The sequence below is a fragment of the Amphiprion ocellaris genome, chromosome 9 (assembly GCF_022539595.1).
Source record: "Amphiprion ocellaris isolate individual 3 ecotype Okinawa chromosome 9, ASM2253959v1, whole genome shotgun sequence".
Taxonomy (NCBI): domain Eukaryota; kingdom Metazoa; phylum Chordata; class Actinopteri; family Pomacentridae; genus Amphiprion; species Amphiprion ocellaris.
This window is the reverse complement of record NC_072774.1, coordinates 28,237,141-28,259,878: the sequence shown is the minus strand read 5'-3', so window position 1 is coordinate 28,259,878 and position 22,738 is coordinate 28,237,141. Positions and strand designations below refer to the sequence as shown.

Sequence of the window (22,738 nt, the reverse complement as noted above, 5' to 3'; positions counted from 1 at the left end):
AATAGAATCTGCATAAAGCAGCAACAATGCCTTGAAGAAGTTTATTTATTTATTTGTTTTATCTTTTTAGGCACTAAGCAGCAGATCTTCAGTCGCTGTTAGCTAATTACAAAGCATTTGATCTCTATGCCCCCAAGATGTGCAATTATAACCTTGGTTGAAAATTAGGGAAATATTTCACAATTAAAAATAGTGGGATGAAGATGCTCTGACAAAGCTAATGGCGACATCTCATCTGTGTGTGCATGTGTGCATGTGTGTGTGTGCGTAAAACATAGTTTTCAGTAGCGAATAAGGCATGTGGCTGACTTTACAAAGCCATTGCCCGGCAACCACAGCTGACCTCGCTGGAGGGAGGCAGCAAAGAAAGAAGGAAATATACCATTTCCCAAAGCTGCAGCAGTCTTAGCATACTTGCAGCATTTTAACTAGAAAGAAAGTTCTAGTTGAGGGATAATTTAGCAAAGTCGTGGCACTCTGAAGTACCTGTAGCTCCAGTTCTGCTGCAGTGCTATCTACACTGAGATCACACAGGCGCTGCCACTTCTTTGTGGCACATCTCCCTGCAGATCGCACAGGGAAGACAACTGTCATTACCATTTTATTAAAATGTGTCCTATCAGCAACATTTCCCCCCCCCTCACATATCTAACCTTCTTTCTTTTTTCCTTCTTTCTTACCCTCAAATTCTAATCATCATTCTCCTCCATCACTTGCTGGGTCTAATTCCCTCTCTTCCTTCGTTTGCAAAGGACCTCTGCTTTCATCCTTGAGAAGGGCTTTAATTCGAAGTGCGACGCTGAATAAAGAAGGGAAGATGGAGAGAGAGAGGAGGAGAGAGAGTGATATGGAAAGACAGAGCAGCAGCGGAGACGTTCGGGTGTCAATCAATCCGGTGCGAGGGGCTACAAGGGCCTGTGACTAGGGTGCGTTTGATCTGTGTCTTTCAAAGGGGGAACAGCGGGAAGGGCCATCACAGACGATTTGCCTCTCACTGCTGGCCCTGGTGCCACTCTGACAGAGAGCAATCACAAGCAGGTTAATTCAACATCTACCTTCTTAATCTTTTTTTCCCCTGTCTCTTTCTTTTGGTCTCGTTCTGTCTACTTAGATGAAGAACTGCTCTTTTGGCTACCACCCCCACCTCCCCTCTTCCTCTTTTGAAAGAAGGAGAGATCACAAGTGTACTTTCAATGCCTTTTCAAATCACCTATAGTTTGATTGCTTTGGTGCTAATCAGGTAAAGAGTTGTTGATCCCTGCATTCCAGCGAAGCTTTATTTATGTGTTGCTATCACAGGGAAACATTTCAAATAGTGTAAAACATCCATTAAAGCAAAGTGGAATTCAGGGAATTTTTTTGCAGTAAAAGACTTCTTTTTTCTGGGGTAAGAAACACCACCAGCTGCATTTTTAGATCATTTCATTTACTGTCATTCTTTGGTTCATATCTGAAATGTGGTGTGAGCTGAATATGAATTAGAGCATCACTATGACATCTGGAAAATATGCTGCTTAACTTGACTGAAAGAGGAGGATGTGTTTCGTCCAGATGACTGAAAGATGACTCGCATTCCAGAGAAGATGTGACCTTCATACATAACACTGAAATCTGAAACCCACAATGTACTGCACTATAGCACTGGCCTGGGCGCATGAGGAGAAATGTCCTTTTTTATTTGGCATAAATGTGCTTTCATGGCTTAACAGGTCAGATTTAGGGAGAATCTGAGAATGTTTTCTTCACCAAAGGTCGGTCATGCATAAGGACAAACAGAGGTGATGGAGAACTCTGGGGTGAAAGGGTAAGAAGAGACATTAAGGTGTTCTTTGGTTAAAGGTGAGAGGGTACAGAGAATATGAAGGCGGGGGGTGTTTTTAAAAGTAGCACAAGGTAAAAAGGTTGACCAGCGGGGTTAGGAGGTGGAAGTTAAAGGAGATCACAGAAAGAAATTGGTCCCTAAATTTGACGAATGGAAATGATACAAAGAATGAGCCCATTTCTTCTTAACTTTTCAGAGTCAGTACAAGGACACAACCCAAATCCATTCAGTTTCAATAGGAAATAAACCACAGTGTCGCCAGAATGCAACCATTTTCCAGTATTGTCCCTGCCTGGCCTCTTTCCCATGGTGCTTCCCTCCAACTCTACTGCCTTTATGTAAGGTCAGAGGGATAACAGGATAAAGGCTGTCCTCTCTGCTCCTCTGAAGGACAAGCACTCCGTCGATTGGATTTGGTGGCCTTCAAGGACAAAGGAAGAACACTGGGATACAAAGGAACCAATAGAGGAGGAACAAGATTTCATCTGTCTCTGTGGCCTGAGTGATTGGCAGGGATGGCTAGACCAGCAATCCTTGAGCTCTGCCTCATTGTGGCTGGGTGCCCTCCATCAGCATTGAATAACAAGCCTTGATCCACCGACACAAAACTGCACTCAAAGGGGCCGAAAGATCAGACCTCTGTGGAATAATAGAGCCAGGGCAGGTGCTACAGGGGCAGTCAGGTGGTTTAATTCAGTGACTTCAAATGTTGATTCGTCTTTGAGTATACATTTCTCTGTGGGGGCAGATGTTTGTGTGTATATTAACATGACATGCAGAAGAACAGAGAGGCAAGATAGTAAATAGAAGGTGGTTAGCCTAAAACCTCGAAATAGCATAAAACTGTGGCGGTGGAGCTTATGTTCTCAAATACCAAGGGCCGCAAGGTACTCACAATTAAGGCATATAAAGAGGTACAGAGGTGATTAATACGTATTGTTCTTCTGTAGCATCTTGTTTCAGACATTCCAGGACTTGTCTTTTCTGTCAAATATTTTAAGTGTCAAAGAAGATCACCCTGAAGTCATCACTTTGACATCAGTTTTCTTGGTATTTTTATTAGACTTACAAGTTGTATATAAAAGATGGACTTAACAATTGTTAACAACTGTAATGTCCCCTGTTGGTGTGTGGGCAAATATTTTGAGGCCTTGAGTTTGGCATTTGGTCTTTTGAAACTAGACATAACAAGCACGGATGGCTCTGGCAGAACTTGTGGACACTCAACAAAGGCAGACTCCCCCAAGCATAGACTGCTATATTGTCTATTTTTCTGTAAATGCAAGTATAATTTACAAAGTGAACAATTTGCTGTATTCAGAAAGTCTTGAAATTAGCGACTAAAAGCATAAATCCATTGGGAAAATGTTTACAGAGCTAATAGATCAGTTGAGAAATAGGGCAATTTTCTTACCGACTTCTATACAACTTGACTTCTTTTTGCAACCAGAGGAGCTGCCCCCTGCTGGTCATTAGAAAGGATGCAGGTTTAAGGCCCTTCTGTGTTGACTTCTCTTAATCATAGGCATGACAGTAGTGGGCAGCTCCAAGATAGGAATGTGTGCAGCATAGGCAAGACATTATGGAGCTCAAATGACCTTCAAACACAGAAATGACACAGACGTTTCTCATTGTAGGCATATTCTGTGTTCTATGAAGTCTTACTTCTGACAACAATTTTTCATTAGGGACTGGCATGTCACTGAATTACACAGATGTTGTGGAAGATGTTATGTACTGAGGTATGAGGCACACATAGATACCAAGCAATCTGTCATACTCCATTAATGGATTTTCTTTAGCTTCTCAACAGATTCTTTGATGATATGAAGACAGGAAGTATCTGTGAAACACTTTGCGATAACTGAGTATAGGTAAGAACACATTACCTGCATGTAGATAGGCGAGGTCGGGGTTCTCGATGTCAGAGTGACTGTCCTTCAGGTGGTTTCGGAACTCCATGGGAGAATTGGTGGCATAGTCACATTTGGGGCAGTTGTACATCTTCACGCCCTCATGTTTCCCCGTATGGAGGATGTGCTTCCGGATGTTCTCTGCACAGTTGGATCTGAAAGAGACAAAGAAAGATTTTAAAAAATGCCTAATTTCTTTTTGGCATGTGAAAAACCTTACATGATGAGAGTAAAAACTGTGAAAGTAGACATATAAAGATAAATGCTTGGCAGCATTCCCAAGAACGGTTTGCTATTCTTTTAATGTATTTTATTTTACTGTAATGATCACACACACACACACACACTCAAGAAAAGTCTCAAGCTGCCATTCAGAGCTAAGGGAGGAGTCATGTTTTGACAGGTTCTCCAACCATTCATTGCCCAAATACTTAAAATACGCATCTATGGAGGCCACAACCAGCACAACAGCTTAAAAAAAAAACCAACTTGCTTCACAAACCATATTTCCACCTTGTAAATTCTTTAATATTCTGTCATGCTTTTGTGCATCTCTCAGATATTTTCTTTCTTTACAGTCTCTCAATTTAGTGTGCAAAGGTGCTGGAAGCAGTGTGTGACAACTGCTGTGAGACGCTGTGCGTCTAGAGGCCCTTATGTAGTATGTATGCAAGATATAGGATTAGTGGTACATGTTGTGTGTGTGAGTTTGTGGGTCTTTGGGCTGGTCAGATAGGGCAGGCCGAGCGGTGAGCTACTGCAGGGTATAGGATGTAACGATGTCAGCTCAGAGAGTCCCTCCCCACACAACCCTCCGCTGATTAATCATGCTGCCTGACCTGCTCCCAGGCTCTATCTAAACCTGCCCACAGACACACACTAACACACATGTGTTAGTAAAGCCCTGAATGGTCAAGACAAACATGCAGTATACATACGTACTGAATACAAAAACCTCAGTTTGTGCCAAAGTAAAAAATTACAAATCTCTGATGTTACTACACAGGTTCCAAGCATATAGACACGAAACCATAAACACACGTGTACACACACATAATGCATCATACAAGCAAGCATGTGCGGTGTAGAACACAGTTTCACACACCATCATGTGCTGATGGATGGGGCACTCGTGCTCAGTTTGGACCTGACATTCTCGGACAGTATAATACGCAATTACTCTCCCTTATCACCTTGGCCGGGACAATAAAGCCTCACAGTGCCATAGCTCACGCCAGCCAAGGAGAGAATTTGTTTTCACTTTTGTAGAGACACCTCTCTCCATCACGGGGCCATAGTCCAGCCTGGCTCCACTGCGGCCTAAAAAAACGAAGCGGGCCCTCGCTGCTGTTCATGCTGCACAAAATACATAAGCACCAGCCAGCAGTGAACAATAAGGGCTCTTCACAAAGCCAAAGACTATGTTGGGTTGCTGCAATCGCAACAAAAGGATTTAAAAAAAAATGTCTTTGGAGAGCTGCAATCCACAACATGCACAAATAAAGAAATGTCTGTTTTGCCAGTGGATGGTTATACCGGCATATATATAAATCAACCTATATCCATTACAGACAAAGAGTTAGTTTCAAACATGCAAAATAGTAAATACTCATCATACCATACCACAAGTAGCACAGATGTACAATGCATGCTGAAAATTAACTGTAACTGAGGTGAGACTTAGAAACAATACATTTCTAAGGTCCTGTGGGTGTCATTAGTGTGATGTGTACACAATTTAGGGAGTTTGTCTACCTAACTCAGACTTACATTGATTGACAGCACACACATTGCCCCCAGTACTTACTAATATATTTCTATCCAACAAACTGGCACACAATGCTGTGATTATTTTCTTATCATCACTGGCAAAACAATAACAAGTTCACATACAAATCACAACCATCTGTTGACTCTTCTTTGGCATACTGGGGAAAAAAGAATTTTAAACTGTCACATGCTCACGAATTAACGCAAATGATGCTGCTAAAAAATGCATTTAAAATCAAAAGTGAACTGATTTCTTATTCGAAAGCGGGAGCATAAATAGATAAAATTTGAAGCGGAGCTAAAAGGTTCTAAAGAGAGCGCGGGTGGATTCCTAGGGGGGCCATGCTATCTCTCAGATATGGTAATGGCGTAATTGTCATATTAAAACAACACAACGTGCGTTTAGGAGTCAGCAGGTGTCACAGTTAGTGAAAGCCCACACCAGCCCTCCTACTATACACTGTATTAATTAGTCCAACACTGTTTCAACTTCCTCCCCCACCCATGCACTCACCATGGGAATCAGCCATACTGATGCTCAACGGATACATCACCCCTTCTCTGCCACTTTCTGCCTCTCCCTCTCTCTCCCCTTTATTTCAGCCATTTCCATATTCCTCCTCCCAAAGACTGTATGGTAATGGGAGAGGTGTAATTGAGAGGCGCTTCGTTAGAGGAGATTTAAATGTGTTTCTTTGTGTGTGTGCGTTAAGAGTTGGGAGGGGGTGTATTTGGATCATCGCTGCCATTTGGATCTTATTCTGCCAAGGAGGCCCAGTTATCATCATTAATGCCTCCCCTCTCCTCCCTCATCTCTCCCTTCACTTTACAAGGTCGCAAACCTCCCTGGCATTGACAGTAAGTGTGTCATCCTCAAAGCCGCCATCGCCTTGAACTGAAACTCTATTTTAACAGGTAGATTGAAACATGAATGGTGCAGCATTCAATAAACAATAATAGCCCTGGAAGCATGGCACCGTGGCAGGAGTCAGAAGCTACATATCAATTAGACCATTTAAGATGCCACTGTGACTTTAATGAGAAAAAAAAAAATCCTCATTGTGAACAACTAAAATGATTCCTCAGACACTAAAGTAAGGAAGTTTTTTAGCTTGCATAAATAGCTGTAGAATAGTAGAATAGACACCATTAATTGACAGCCCAGGACTCCCAGTGCAATATCATTAGAATATTTTTTTTTAACCACTGTTCCCCAACTATAATTATCCCCCTCTATTATCTATCTCTGTCTGAATAGTAGATGAGTGGCATTTGATAGATCTTTTACTCCCTGCTCATTTACATGCATTTGAGGAGCTGCCTTGATGGGGATAACGCTGTATCAAGTGAGAACCATAGATGACAGCCATAACATTTAACATGGATATTGTAATGATGTACACCTGTCAATCACACGACTGCTTCAATTGTCTCGGACCCAAATATTTCTCTGCAGATGCGTCATATTTTTTTCATAAGCCCGGCTGATATTGAAAGGTCAAACGTGCTGGCTCATCTAGTAGCTCCTTATCATGGTCAGACCACCAGAGACTTCAGGGTTTTAAACATGCATTCAGGGCGTAACAGCAGGGTGAAGGCGGGGCCCCTCACGGCTGTCTGAGGCCCCCACATTCAATTTCTCATCCTCACATTAGTAAGCCAGCAGGGCTTTTCCACGACCTCCCTCCTTCTCCTCCTACCTTTCTCCCCCTTCCCCTACCCTCTGGACCCTTCAGAACCCTTGGGGCCACCAAAATGTTAATTGGGCTTCTAATTTACTCTTTCATTTGCCACTATCTGTAATGATCATTATGTATCTATGAGGGAACAATGGGGCCAGGAACATTTGGCTGGTTCTATGCATGGTATCTTTCTGACAGTGGGGATGGTTCAGTGTCATGGTTTGATAAGGGGCCTAAATTTCATCTTAAGTGAAATACAGATCAGTCAGTGCACTCAGACTGTGAGTATCTTCACCATCTATCACCTCATTCTTCAGTATATGTAAGATTGTAAGCTTTTTTTTATGATCCAGAAGTATTTTTCGAGGCCTGCAAATGTAGAATTCTGGGCCACACATCAAACACATGCAAAATTGACATGAGCAAAACTAAGAGTCTATGTCCATGCCACTAACTCTGTGAGGCTTTTCTTAGGCAGAGCAATTATAATGCTGAAGATAATGCATGCTAATATGTGCTAAGTGGCAATGCTAACATATTGATGTTTAACAGCATTAATGCTTACAATGCTCACTTTAACTGTTTAACCACAAATAAAAGAATTAGAAAAAATATTTATTTCATTTTCAAATTACCCGATGATGTTGCTAACAAAAAGTCAAGAGATCATTAAGTTCATTGTAATTAATTCAAAGTAAAATCATAACTAAGCGTCTTGAGACAATTTGACCTGTAATTGGCGCTATATAAATAAATTGAATTGAATAAATAAACAAATTGAATTGAAAATGATTTATTTGGAGGGGGAAACGACTGTGTACTAAATTTCAATCAAATTTTCAGTTCGGTTTCATTCCAACAGCAGCAATTTCCAACTTCATGCTCCTTAGAGCAAATTCTCATAGTAAGGTGAAGACCTTACATTATTACGTTATAGAGAGACACCCAGTGATTTCACCCTGAGCAAGTAAAGAACTACAAATGTCAGCTTTCTGGTTGTGCTCAGGGGAAAAAAATCCAGAGATCTTCAAAGTCTGTTGAATTCATCCTCTGGGAATCACAAACGTCTGTACAAAGTTTTGTGTCAAAACTTCGATTTTCCGGGGTGCTCGATGAAAAGACAGAGCATGTTAAGCATCAGTAGGATTCATCCTCTTACGATGATGAACGTTGGTCTAGAATTTCATGGAAATGTGCCCAGTGATTGTTGACATATATCAGACTGGATGAAAGTGGTGGACGGACCGATGGGCACTACCCTCTTAAATAACACACATAAAAATTCCAAAGCATCTTACATTCATCATAAATTAAGCAATAAAAGCCCTACATTTCAGCCAGGTGATAAAATCTTTTGATAGCCTGACTACAATTATTGCCTCTCAGCGTTTCATTTTTTGCTAAGTTGAACAGCGTACAAAAGACAGATGAAGTGAGTCAAGTGCTGAGGAGCAGGTGTAGCAAGCTGCTGAAATGACTTTGTCACAGAGGGGAAAAAAGCAAATGAAGAGTACATCTAAAACCAATGACGGGTTTGAGATCATTCCCTTTCACACTCTTCTGCCACAAGCTGACGAGGAATCGCAGGGTGAGAGAAAGACAGAGGAAGAGAGAGGGAGAGAGAGAGAGAGAAGGGATAGAGAGACAGAGAGAGATGGAGATGTGCGACGCCAGCCAAAACTTTTTCAATTTCACCGACAATTTCCTGTGTAATTACTGATGTGGTATGATGGTGTTTTAATGACAGGGACCTGCCAGTGACAGTGACATTGTGTGTGTGTGTGTGAGGGTGTGTGTGTGTGTGTGTGTGTGTGGAGATCTGGCTGGGCCTGTTGATGATGGCAGAGTGATGAGATGGAGCCGTGCTGTGGAGATTAGACCTGTCTACCCTCCACACACACACACAACCACACAAAGCCTCTAGCATTAACGCCACCCCAAACTACCCTACAACGCCACCTGCTATCTCACCATCACACACATACACACTCCTATATACCCCCCTCCCACCTATCAACCCCCTGATGATCAGTGCCATGGTGGTGGCCATCAGCGCCGCCAACCGTGTGCGGGTCAATGAGCCGGTACCTGTAGTCGCACCAGGGGCATCGGTATGGTTTCTCCCCAGTGTGAACGCGTTTGTGCCGTGACAGGTGGGACTGCGTGGTGGAGGCGAAGTTGCAGAGCTTACATTTGAAGGGTCTCTCTCCTGTGGGGTGGACAGGTTGGAAAGATAAGAGACAGACATAGTATTGATGAGACCAAGATGACATATTGATGTGAGCTGCAGACACACAAACACTTAAAAACATAAGACGGAGTAGACGGCGGCAACTGACATAGTTTGGCTAACAGTGTAACTAAGTTTTTACTAAATGTTTTAGGCGGTATTTGAAGCTTTGCATTAGAGAATGTTAATATAAATGGCCAAAATCAAAAACCCTTCCTGAGTTGTGACAAAGTCGCCTGCTAAGGTGGTTTTTGACTTCAAAAAATGGCTAATGTACATAATGGAAGATGGAAACACCATTTCCAAACTAGTTCCGACTTTTAACTAACATGACATTATCAGCCTTTTTTTTGCTTCTAGAGACTCCAGATTAGATAAATCGTGGCCAATACTTGCTGGCATAAGAGAATAACTGGCCAAAGTGCTTCGTTTTATCTGTTTCTTCTCCTTTTTTGTTTCTTTTGGTTTTGTTTACAATGTCTTACTGTTCTACTCTGTTTATTACAGTCGTGCAAAATCTATCACCGACACTATGGAGCCCTGTTTATTCACTCATAAGCAGTTTATAAAACAATTTGTATTTCTTTTTTTGTGACATTTCCAAAGTTAGCTTCAAATTTGCTTGACAACCATAAGGAAGCACAGCTTGTGACACTTTATAAATCCAAATGTAGGATTTATAACACCATGTTTCTAAGTTTTGGAGACCAATTAATGACAAATATATAGGCATTATTTCCCAACATAATAAATGCAGTAAAAGTTTGAAATCTACGGTAGATTTTCCAAAGACAGTGTGAGCTGTATGGTAAATCTGAATATCTTGCATGGGAAAACTGGGAAGTTGCAGTTTTAGTTGAAACACTTAAAGCAAGATTAAGCTCTGTATGGAGTTATTTGTCATATGTAAACACTGAAATTAGATAAACTGCTGCTAGTTTTTTTTTTTTTTTTTAAGAATGAAAGCAGATGAAATGTCAGCTTAACTGTAAACAGAGAGAAACAAAAATTTTAGCTCCAGCTGAAATGTGTGCAGTGACAATGCCAGTTGTCATCAGACTGTTAAATGTTGTCTTCTCACCCAGCAGTATTTATCAGCAGAACATGTTGAAACCTTATGAACAGATCTCCATTAAATATGATAAGAAAGATTTTGTTTGCAATCCAAATGGGTGTTTGTACTTCACAGTTTATTAATGATTATCATATCTATTAATGATTACCATATCTGACGTACCTCCATTTATCTTGCTAATCTAATTTAAAAAAAAAAAATCTAAACTGTGAGGACATGCTCACGATTAAGATACCAATTTAACTTATGTTGTCTAATTGCTGCTTCAGTGACATTTCCATACTGAGAAGAATAACATAACTCAATCATTCTTGGTATTTTTTGCGCTTGAGAGCTGTGAAACTTACAGATGTATTAATGTATTACAAAGATATACAACACTGGCACAATGTGGTTTTACAAAAGCCTGAATGACAAAAAATATTAGCATTAGCAGTGGTCTTTAAAAATCTGCCACTGCTAAGAGAAAATACTGTCAAATAGGACACATGCACCCGCATGACAGCAGATTTGAATATGCAGCTAAATCGGTGGAATTGACACACGTCAACACGGGAGAACAGGACAGAAATTGGAGGATTCAGGGGGAAATGGCAGAAAAAACTGAGGAGCAAACAAAATGAATTATGAAAACCTAAATGAATATTTATAACAGGATTCTTGATCGTTGGACGCCTGCCAGACAACGGTTAAGAACAGTATTTGTTTCACTATCTCAATTTCCAAAAAAACACTCGTTATTGACAGCCTATCTGAAAAATGCAATTTCCCTAAGCGACAGAATGACATGGTGAAATGATAACTGAAATTAAAAATCTCAGATTCAGTCAGCCATACTGGTACACATGCCTATCACTGACAGCAGCATGTCACACTGACGTGCCTGTGTGAGTCTTTGTGTGTGTGTGTGTGTGTGTGTGTGTGTGTGTGTGTGTGTGTGTGTGTGTGTGTGTGTGTGTGTGTGTGTGTAAGTGAAAGACAGAAAACAGTCGCTAAAACTATGCGGCTGTTCGGATCTTAAAGTGTCAATCACCAACTAAGATTATGAAGGTGTGCACATACAAGAGCCAGTTTGTGTGCTTAGATAAGTTTACAACATGAGTTCAGGATGTGTGTGCCGCTGTTTACCTGTGTGTTGGCGTCTGTGCTTGGTGAGGGCGTGTCTGGTGCCTCCCGCAAAACCACACAGGTCGCACAGATAAGACTTCTCACCTATGGAGACAGATTAAACAAATGGAAGAAGGATGGAGAGATCATTAGGAATACAAAGAATGGCAAAAACATACAGGCAGGCAGCAAGAAACACATCTCCGTCAAATGACTTAAAAAAAGATAAACTATTATTAATTTCATTTGGTTAAAACTTGGATATTAAGCAATCATGCACATTTTGAACAAGAGGAAACAAAAGTAAATAAGATTTTTACTAGGAATGTCCCCATCACTTTTTTGAACTCTCATGTCTCCAGAATGTCTTTCAGTTTTTCAGCTCAAACTACTACAAAGAATCTGTCCTCATTATAGATCAACAATGGCTAGTTTAGACATTTGATGGAAGTCGCATTAGAACCAGTATGCAATGCGGTGCATTTCACATAGAAAATGAATGGGATGCGGATCCTGTGGACACATACCATCACTGTTTCATACTTGTTCTGTTGTCTGACATCAAAAACATAAGAATGTGTAAAAACAGCTTTACTGCTAATTTGGCTGTATTTAAATGCAATATATTTGAGGACAGAGATGAGTAAACAGACATAGGATAAGGCCTGTATACCTGTAACCCACCCAGTCCTCCTTCAAATCTGCCTTAAACTTTCCACAGTCTTCCTCAACAGAATGTCACTCACCATTACAATTTCCACAGAGCTCTGATCTCTGGGTATATGATCAAAGGGAATAAAAAGCCAAACTTTAGCCACATTAGCCTTACATAGTGCTGACACTAAGGAATTTTCTTGTAATCTACTAGGTTTTCAGTTCCTCAGATGCTAGGGGTGCATAAAGACTGTTATGTTCGCTCTTGCAGTCAACAGCAACACAGTTTGTGAGCTTTGATAGTGACTGAGACATTCTAGAGTTAGCTGAAGCAGATGCTCACTCTGAATGGTGTTTCAGGTAAGGTTTGATGCAAGTCTGAACTACTATTGGTTCCTCAAATCTTCCATGCCTGAACCTGAAGTAACTCTCTTCATATCCTAACAGATCTGACTTTACATCTCCTGATTTAAAACAAGTACAAAACACCATAAGAAGGGATTTTCACCATATGGGATCTTTAATCATAGGTATCTGCTAATATTTATGCACCTGGTACATTGAAATGCTTTATTTTTTGCAAAAAGGATATCTGCAATAATCTAAACATTTTAGTGCTACATGACATACAAAGTACTATGAAAACTATCATAAAGCAACGAAAACAGGGTATTTACTAAATACTGAAAATACAGGACACTAACCCTTTAATATTTTAGTTTTGGTACATATTTAATGTGGTTGAGTGGAGCGGCATTTGTATCAAACTTATTTTAATTCACTGGATTTGCAAGTGGTGTCATTAATAATAAAACAAACCGGTAGTATAGCTGGTTTCATTCACATGACTGTGTGAAGCTATACAGTTGATGAAACTGATCTTGGTTCAGCTGTTTTTCTTCTGTCTGCCTCAACTTAATAAAGCCCAGCATACTTAATATCACTTTTTATCGCTTTTAACTTAAAAGTTGCACCATCATTAATCGAAAACTGATACAATTAAATAGTAAAATGCAATCTCAAATCTGGGGTGGTAATAAGTGAAGGGTTATTGAGTAAGATTTATGAAATACTTGAATCTTTTAAGTGGAGGAGAAAAGAGTGACTGATACCCTTTTGATGCAAAATGACGGCCGAGGTGCCACTGAGCAAAAAAGTGGTGAAGTTAAGACAAAAAAAAAAAGAGAAGCAAATAGTGAGACAAGGAAAAATGTGTGAAAGAGGAGGAATCCAGAAAGCGAGAAAAGAAAAGACAGACTGAACAGATGAGCAGAGGGTCTAGCTGGCTAACAGATGAGCCAAGCAGAAGTCACAGATCACTAGTGTATATCCATCAGAGCTCTCATAGCTAACTAATTCCTCCAATCAGATGGATCCGTGTAAATATGTCAAATGGGGGACGGGAAATTGCCAGTGTGGTTTATTGACTGTGATAAAATCTGAAAAGCACCGCTGAACATAATTACATACTTGTCAGAGCCATAAAAATTAGCTTTATTATCAATGGGATGGTTTTGTACAACTTCATTTGGGGGCGATGCCTTCCAGATGGGGAGCGTGGAGAGCTTTTTTACACTCCTCCTCTCTTCTCTGCATCTGGCTCTGTCATTAACAGCATGATGGTCTCTCTGTCTCGCTCTCTCTTTTTTCTTTCTATCTCTCTCTGTCTGTCTGCCGTCGCACACATTCAGTCACACACTCCTGCTCACACACACACACACAGCAACATTTGTGCTAAGACTCACCCAGGGAAACACATGCACACAATTCGAGAATGGACGCAGATGCAAATTTGTGCAGACACGCACAAATCAAACTGCATGTGGTGCATTATATGTACATGTTGCGTACCTGCACATGTATGGAAACGCTGCAGGAGCCGCAGCACACATTCCAGCATACATACGTGCGTGCTATGTGCAGCTGAGATCCCCATCACTTAAATATTCATCTAAATGCTGATGCTGAACTCGAGCTCTCGCCACACACTGATAACACATTTGGGTGACTCTTCCAGCTGGGCCTCAGCGGTGCTCTGCTCCTCTTCTGCACAGATAGCAGCTTTCACCGAGTCCACAGAGACAAAGCAGCCTCAAGTTTCCTCTATTACACCCATTTAAAGCCACTCGACTGTGAGAAGAGTTTTAATGCAGTGCCACTTAGAGGGGAGAAAAACAGCCTTAAAATGGTGCATTTGTTCGCCAATTCACACAGGTTCACTTTTAAGTCCCAGCGTGGATGGTGTTTAAAAGAACAATGTTATCATATAAATAAATGTCGATTCTGCTTTCTTTATGTAGACATGAAATCACCTCTTTGCAACTGATGACCTAAATTCTAGAATTTGACAATGTATTACAGAAAATTATGTTTTTTTTTCCAAGCAATTATTTACCACTAACAACGGGGACAAAAAGAGAACAACAACAATAAAAAGAAATTAAAGGATTGATTTTTTAAATTTCCTTTCTAGGATTAAATTATTAACAATCACATACAATACTTCTGAGTTTAACGGTCGACATTGAAGCTGATCTCCTTCTTAATGGCTATTTGATCATACAATTGACAGTTGTCGGACAACAGAAGCAAACAGCACCACAAATGTCCACTGATTTTCTATCAAATTTAAATGAATCATGTGTGATTTGATATATCTGATAAATCCTGATTAGTGCATGTAAATATGTGCCATTACTGTTCTCCTCTCTGACTTTAAAATATTGAGAAAAGCACAGACTGGAACCACAGAGAAATTTCTTGTGAAATACTCTAAACTGTTACAACCGACTTTGCCGATATTGTAAAAACTTAGGTGCACAGGAAGAAATTTAGCTACTTTTCTCCACAGAGAAGATTAACTCAGATATTTTTCAATAAACAAAAGATCTTAATAATGTCTCTGCTCTGAGTATTTTTTGATAGCACCCACACTGATTTAAAGGGAAAAAAATGGTTTTCGGCGAAAGTAAAATAAAACATTCCGTCCTGCGTCTCTAAACTCTACATGACTTACTAAGCACTGGTCAGAGCATTTCTCCCGATCAGAAAAACACCACCGGTCCCTCCTCCACTCCCCCTCTCCCTCCCTTCCATCTCTCATTACGCCCAACGCTACAAGACCCCACCACAGAAAAATCCATAGCCATCGATCCCTACGCCCAGCCGCGGTCGCCACAATTATTCTTGAGGAGGAAACATTGGCGATAAATTACATGTGTGCTTTTCATCTGCTGTTCTGTGGGGCTGAGCGCTCGGAGGACCCGGGTGGGGACAGCGAGGTGGGGTAGCAGGAGGATGACGCTCCTGTCAACACCGGAGGATCTGGACGGTCAAAGCAGCACAGGCCTTCCATCCGCCATATAACCTTGCACTGACTACAATCATGCTGTTATTCGTGTTAACTTTTACCTTTCATCTATACACTAATGACACGTGGCCCTTTCCTTAAACTTTAATTCAACATTAACCCTAAAACAATGTTCCTATTCTTTACCAGCTTCAATGTGAAGTCAATCAATCAGTCTTGAAGGCCGAGCACATAAAGTTGCAAACAAAAGTAAATTCAGCCGTAAGTCACAAACAAAAGCATACTTGACCCAGTGCACACATAATCTCGTGCCAGACACAAAAATGCCCGAAAAACCATATTTCCTGCTAATGCGTCTGCACTGAGAGCCCTTAAACTTTTTTGGCTATTTGAATATCGCTATCACTTCTACTCTTTTGTTCCCATGATACACCTCAACCCTCCACCCCTTGCTGGAATTAAATATGCCTTATTGCGAGACAATAAAAGAACTTTGAAGTCAAAATATACAACCTCTCTTTGCATGTGTGTGTGAATTTATATATATGAGTGTCTGTGTATGTGTGTGTGTGTGTGTTTTAAATAACCCCGGAGGAGTCTGCATGCAGCTATAATTGCCTCCCTCATTAGTTATGTTTTAGCAGGAGCGGATGGGAGGGCAATTAATTTTACCGCTTAATTTTTGACACAGAATCCGCTGCTGTATTGATGTGCTCGCCATTTTGGGTCTCATTTTTCAGGGAAATTAATTGACAAAGTGCGAAGATTTATCAGCATATCGCCAGATTAAGCGACAAACTGAAGCAATGAGGAAATCAATTGTGGCCCTGTCGCTGTGTTCAACCCTCCTCTGCCCCCCCGCTCCCCCGTCCCCGCCTCCCTCCCCGCCGCCGCCGCCGCCACCACAACGCCCAGGAGCCTGGGAAAAGCTGGGTGGGTCAGATGCGGTGCACTTTATTTATTTATTTGAGTCGCTCATTCATCAGCCGTTACAAATGACCCTGGCGGCTGACGACCACTGAATCCCCCCCTCCAACACCCCCGTCCTCCTCACCCCCCCCCTCCGTCAGACACGACTGGTGTGTGAGCAGGGAGTGATTAACATAAAAAACACACAAATCAGAGAGGAACAATGAATCCCGTTACAGGCAGGATAAGGAGAGCTGAGGTGTTAACTTTTCTTTTTTTCATTTTTGCTCTGCATGTCACGAGCATCAACTCAATCCACAGGACGATGACATTTGACATTTGGCATTTTCCATTCGGAACACACTTAGTGTTGGTTGTTAGGCCGACTACAGCGTGGTTGTGGGTGCATGTATATATCACGTATGGTTGGGTTTGCCTTTATTAAGTGTTTATAGACTTTTTCTCATGGAAAATATTTGGACTAATCAACGAAGGAATAGCTTACATGTGAGGCAAATTTCAAAAATGGGTAGGTTGCATTCATTGTACCAGTAAGCCATGACAGTGACCCAGACTGTATAAAACAAGGATCCTGGAAGTAGCTCACTGAAATGGAATGCAGTCATTTTTAACGTTATGAATTCCAGCTGTGCTTTTCACAATATTACAAGTCAAAATTTCTACTGGTAGAAAGGCCTATCACACCCAGCCCTTTAATCACTGTTAATATACCTGACAAGCTTCCTGTCTTCACTTGGGAAATACAGTGTTAATACTCATACAAGGGGCATATTTGCCACAGAAATCTTTTTTTTTTTTTTTTTTTTTTAACAAATCTCAAAACAACAGGTTTACAGAATCACTTGAGAACAGTACCTGGATGACAGTGTTAGACACAGTTAGGCCTCTCATTTTTACCCTACAGCCAAACTGTTGCTAGCACAAGTTAACTGAAAACATAACTTTAGGTTGAATTTTCTGTTTCAAGTTGTCTTGTTTTAAAATGGTAACCATGTAAGAGGGTCTTAAATATGCTCATCATGGCTATTACACTCAAAGACGGCGAGACAAAGGCTTGAGTTACACCATAGACTGTATATAAAAGATGGTTGGAGCCATTGTGAGAACACCAATTAGTTGGTGGATTGCTGTTTTGAAGTCTTGTCACCATTTTGGTCATTTAAAACCAGACATGATCAGTGAGAGGTGGATGTGACTGAGAACTCGAGGACACTAGACGCGGCCATACAGTAGCAACTTGTCAATCACAAGGTAGCCACGCCTAAAGCATATACTGCTTTATCACCTATTTTACTCTAAATAGGGCTCTGATTTATAAAATGAACATCATGCGGTATTGAAAGAGACTGGAAACAATTGATTGATACCATAAACTTATTAGGAAAATCAAGCAGCAACAAATGAAGATAACAAATGGAATCAGACCGTTTTCTCATACATTTCTATACAATCGGTTGTTAGAAAGAATGCAGGTTTAATTCACTTCCACAGTTGGATTCACGTTTACGATGCTAATGTGCTGTATGTGGAATGTTTCCTCAGAGTGGACTAGAAAGCAGCGGAATAAAAACAAGTGTGAGTCCGTTGTTTCAGCAACGGTCTGCATGCACGTCTGCGAGGGACAGCAACCGGGACCTAAAGCGTCATAACCTAGGGAGGTTATAAAGTGTGTTTCACTTTCAACATACAAGAAAGACAGCTTAGGTAGACGACTATCTAATGTATTTGGCAAATGTGACAATAGTTTACTTGCTGGGCTGTGCATCCAAGAGCACCTTCAGCTCAGAGAGGTAATAAAACATGCCAGATGTACTAACATAAGGTTTTCTTGGCCATGGAAGTGGTGCTGGGTTAGGTGTCTGCTGCAGGTAGTTAACTGATTAACTGGTTTCATTTGGGCAAACAAACACACAGTTTAATCCATTGCATTCAATTTTGCTCCTCTTTTTTTTGGGGGGTTTTCCCTCCAAACTGTCCAATGCACAATGCTTCAAGATGTTGAGAAATTCAAAGTTTGGCTGTGCAAAGCTGCTGTAAAGTGAAGGCATTTTGCAAACTTTATGATTCCAAGCCGTATCTAAATGTTGCACTTGTACTTATGGCTCACTCCTCAGAATATAGGCTGTAACTACAGTACTTATGAATGTATATGCTTTTGTAATTACTCTCCTAAATATTTTTTACGATCGCTCGGCCTCTGCTCAGTCTGTCTCGTGGTGCTACAGCATGATCATCAACTGCTGTTGTAAGGGATTAGAAATATTATTTTAAAGGATTATAAACCAATTTACACAGCTGACATCAACCAAGTCAGTCAAAACTTGAAACCACGATGAAGTTCTTGGTGGAAGGAGGATGTTTAGATTATTTTTCCTTCAGTCTGTGACGCTAAATTTTACACTTTCCAACTAATGAGCTACGTGTACATCATTACACTCAGCTTCTGTGCAGACGGCACAGTTAGTCATCGTCCTGTGAGCCTCTGCATAACCCACACACAAGTACTTTAACTCACATCCCCTCCATTACTGACTGCTCAGTTCCCTGGACAGATTAGTTCAACTTTTAAATCTCCTACTTATTTTATTAGTATTGCATCTTAGCTCTGTGAAGGAGACGATTTATAACCTTTAAACAGATCACACACATGCAGATAATATTTCAGTGTGTCAGGTTGGCTGCCGGAATGTGATTGCAATGATTGTATAGCTGCAGCTAACCGTCCAACCCAGCACCAATTACAACTGGCAAAGGAGTGTCGGAGGTCACAGCAGAGCAAATTGTGTTAGCTTTTTTTGGGCGTCGCTAATCAAGTCAGGTCTCGTCGCTCACTGTAATGAGGCTGTTCCAGGTTCAATCTTAATTCTCTGACTTTCACATGTTCATATTTTGGTCACCTCTGATCTTTCAAGTTCTCTTGCTCAATCACTTTCCCCCTCTCAATCACTTTGCTCAATCTCCTCAAGTCTTTGCATTTTCTCACACAGCGACGCACACACACCACCGCACACCTTTTGCAAGTGACAGCTAGGTGACAGTGTGACGCCAGCCGCCTGATGGGGAATGATGAGAGCTGGAAACAAATGAAAATAAAACGTCTAATTATGTCAGTGGCGCCTTGACGTTACATCACTGTTAAAACACATTTAAAATAACATCCAGCAAGCCTTGCGCTGACACGCACACACACACACAAAGTCGCACACACAGCAGGCACCCGTGACGGATGGAGAACTCTCCTGCAAGTGCTCAGTCAGGCTGTCAAGCCACTGGCTGCTGCTGCTTCTGTCATTGACTTAAAAGGGCATCAAGGAGCCATGTGTGGGACATTACTGAGGCCGAGGGGAAACTGCTGGGCTGAAGCATAAAGACACTTTCAAAGAAGCTGACTTGGGGTCTTATTGAGGGGCTATTATTCAAGACAGTATCCTCCCACCGACAACCACACCGTGTGCCTGTCCAAAGTTTTTAGTAGGTTAAAAAAAAACACAGTCTCGCTGAGTGTTTTATTTCATGTACAACAAAAAGGAGAGGATGGACTGCATAATTTAAAAAATACAATCTCAGTGCTCAAATTCCTGTTTGGTAATTCATCACTAGTAATCCAGCTTCTTTGCGGTGGAACCAGTGTAGTCCTGTTAAATAAGAAACTGGGCATTAGCGAGTTTGATAATTTGGATTTAAATTCATTTAAGGATAGAAAAAAATATATTTTACTGCACTGTTAAGATGTAGTGGCTGCACAGTGGCTTGGTGGTTAGCACCGTTGCCTTGCAGCTAGAAGATCCCCGGTTCGTGTCCCGGCCTTCCCAGGATCTTTCTGCATGGAGTTTACATGTTCTCCCTGTGCATGTGTGGGTTTCTCTGGGTTCTCTGGCTTCCTCCCACAGTCCAAAAACATGATGAGGTTAACTGGTAACTCTAAATTGCCCATAGGTGTGAATGTGAGTGTGCTTGTTTGTCTCTATATGTGGCCCTGTGATAGACTGGTGACCTGTCCAGGGTGGGATAGACTCCAGCCTCCCCACGACCCTAATGAGAATCAAGCAGTGTATAGATAATGGATGGATGGATGGATTGATGTTAAGATGCACTAAAATGATTAAAAAAAAAAAAACACACTTATTTAAAAGATTATAGCTTTCAACCAATACCTACAGTTTATATTAAAAAAAACCCAAATCATCTGTTTTCTATCCAAAAAGAATGAGATTTGTTACAAAATTAGAAGATATTTTTCCATCGTAGAGGAAGACACGGAGGACTGCTTTAGTGCAGGAGAAACACTCTTGCGCATCAGATGGATCTGATGAACACACACTTGCCGACCAGCTGGAATTGAGGAAGACACACTTGGTGACCAGATGGAGTTTTGGGGAAATACACATGACAACCAGTTGGATTTAGGGAATACACACTACCTTCATTTCCACAACATGCAATCCTCCAAATCTGAAGGATGGCACAAAAACAAAAACAAACAAAAAATTCATTCTTGCACTGTTTTCCTTCTCCCTTTGGCTATTAACTGGCTGATAGAATATATAACGGTGACAGTCGTATCGGGATCACAAGGTGCGTTTAACCATCTAACGAGTGTCTACAAGACTGCCAAGAACTAGTTCTCGACTTTTCCTGGATGTTGAAAATCAGTACAGATGGACAAGTTGTGGCTATTATCGGCCAAAAACTTGTGTATATTTATTCCAACGAAAGCTGTGAAGATTCATAATTAATGTGTGAGTTTCACAGTTCACTTGAACTTCATTTTGTTGAATAGTCCACAGCTATAGAGGAATGAAAAAGTACATTATGTCTGATCCAAGTATAGTCTTTCTTGATAAATAACCCTTTGTCCCAGACTCATGAAAACACTGAGTGCCTGTATAAAGCAAATCTCAAGAATTTTGCACTTTAGACTGTCAGTCTGTGTGATTATGGAGGAACAGCAGTAACGGTTCGCAAAAGAGACTGAAGCTCTGTGTCTCACCAGTGTGTGTCCTGTAGTGGTCCTTCATGGCTGATAGGTTGAGGAAGGCGTAGTGGCAGGATGGCCAGGCACACTTATATGGCTTCTCCCCACTGTGCAGTTTCATGTGGTTGTTCAGGGCCCATTTTTCACTGAAGGAGCGCTCGCACAACTTGCATTCAAACTTCCTGCAGGAGAATAAGAGAGGCAGAGAGGAATGAGGAGGAGGGAGGAAAAAAAAAACGAAGAGTTATTTACTGATCCCAAAGCTGACGTAAAACGCTAGAAAATCTACCCTGTGAGGAAGGAAATGGAGGTTGCTGGGTACTCGCACTCACACCCACGGAGCACAGGGCCGTATGATTGCGCGCTGTACATCTACGCCCACACTCACACACACTCACACACGCAACACACACAGAATGCAGTTGGCTGCTGGTGTGTCATGTCTGTATAAGCAGGCATTGATTTTTCTGTCCTGGCCTGCCACCTCCACCATTTATTCTCTGCTTTGCACCAGGGCCCAGAGGACTAGAGAAATTCTGTTACAGTCCACACACACACACACACACACACACACACACACACACACACACACACACACACACACACACACACACACACACACACCCCTGCAGGGCCAGTGGGGAGAATAGAGTTCACCTGTCCAGCGTCCCTGACCACTTAGCCAGGGCTAAATGAACAGTTAGCCACGTTTTATCTCCCACTTCTCTCTTAAGGCTCTTGTATGAGAGCTTCCCTCTATCTAAACTTCTCAACAGAGCATCTTTCTCATTACTTATCACATCAGCTTCCTCTAAATAGTCAGTATCAATCCAATGAATGTAAAGCATGATTTACCGTTTGGTTCGTGTTGTTTTGTTGTGTGATGTCGAAAGCCTTCTTTCAGAATCAGGGCAAGAATGTGAATATGCATGTCATTCTGTCTTTGCTCCGGACATCTGTCTATTCTTCATGCTGACGCCTACAACCTGACAAAAGCTGTGTTTTTTCATGCTCTGTTTTCCATCAGTGTGTAGGATGTTTGCACCTATATTCATCTGGTGCATTATTAGGCTTCAAGAAACACACAGAAGTAAAAACAATAGAAAAAGCCTGCGCTTGAATTAATCTTTACCCCCGCGCTATAATTTAGGCTGGAATGACTAATGTGCGAGTCATAAACAAATGAAGTCGGGTTTTGGGGAGCATTCGTCTTGCAGCGAGGGCCATGTTATTTTAGGGAGGGCGGCTGTCTTTAAGTCCTGATTGTGTC

The 22,738-nt window shown here is 41.3% G+C and overlaps 1 protein-coding gene across 2 annotated transcripts in view; it reads right to left on the bottom strand.

The window, feature by feature from the left end:
- znf407 (zinc finger protein 407) overlaps positions 1-22,738 on the bottom strand; it is a 150,994-nt gene that overhangs the window by 41,435 nt on the left and 86,821 nt on the right. Inside the window, exons 6-10 of one of the 2 annotated variants that reach the window (XM_055013850.1) lie at positions 21,484-21,650; positions 11,621-11,704; positions 9,276-9,396; positions 3,712-3,890; positions 3,083-3,420 (exon numbers count right to left, since the gene is read on the bottom strand). In XM_055013850.1, the coding sequence (XP_054869825.1) occupies positions 3,338-3,420; positions 3,712-3,890; positions 9,276-9,396; positions 11,621-11,704; positions 21,484-21,650 (634 nt within the window). In that variant the 3' untranslated portion in view covers positions 3,083-3,337. Of the gene's footprint in view, positions 1-3,082; positions 3,421-3,711; positions 3,891-9,275; positions 9,397-11,620; positions 11,705-21,483; positions 21,651-22,738 lie in introns of those variants that run through there. The other variant, XM_023276849.3, reaches the window with a different exon arrangement.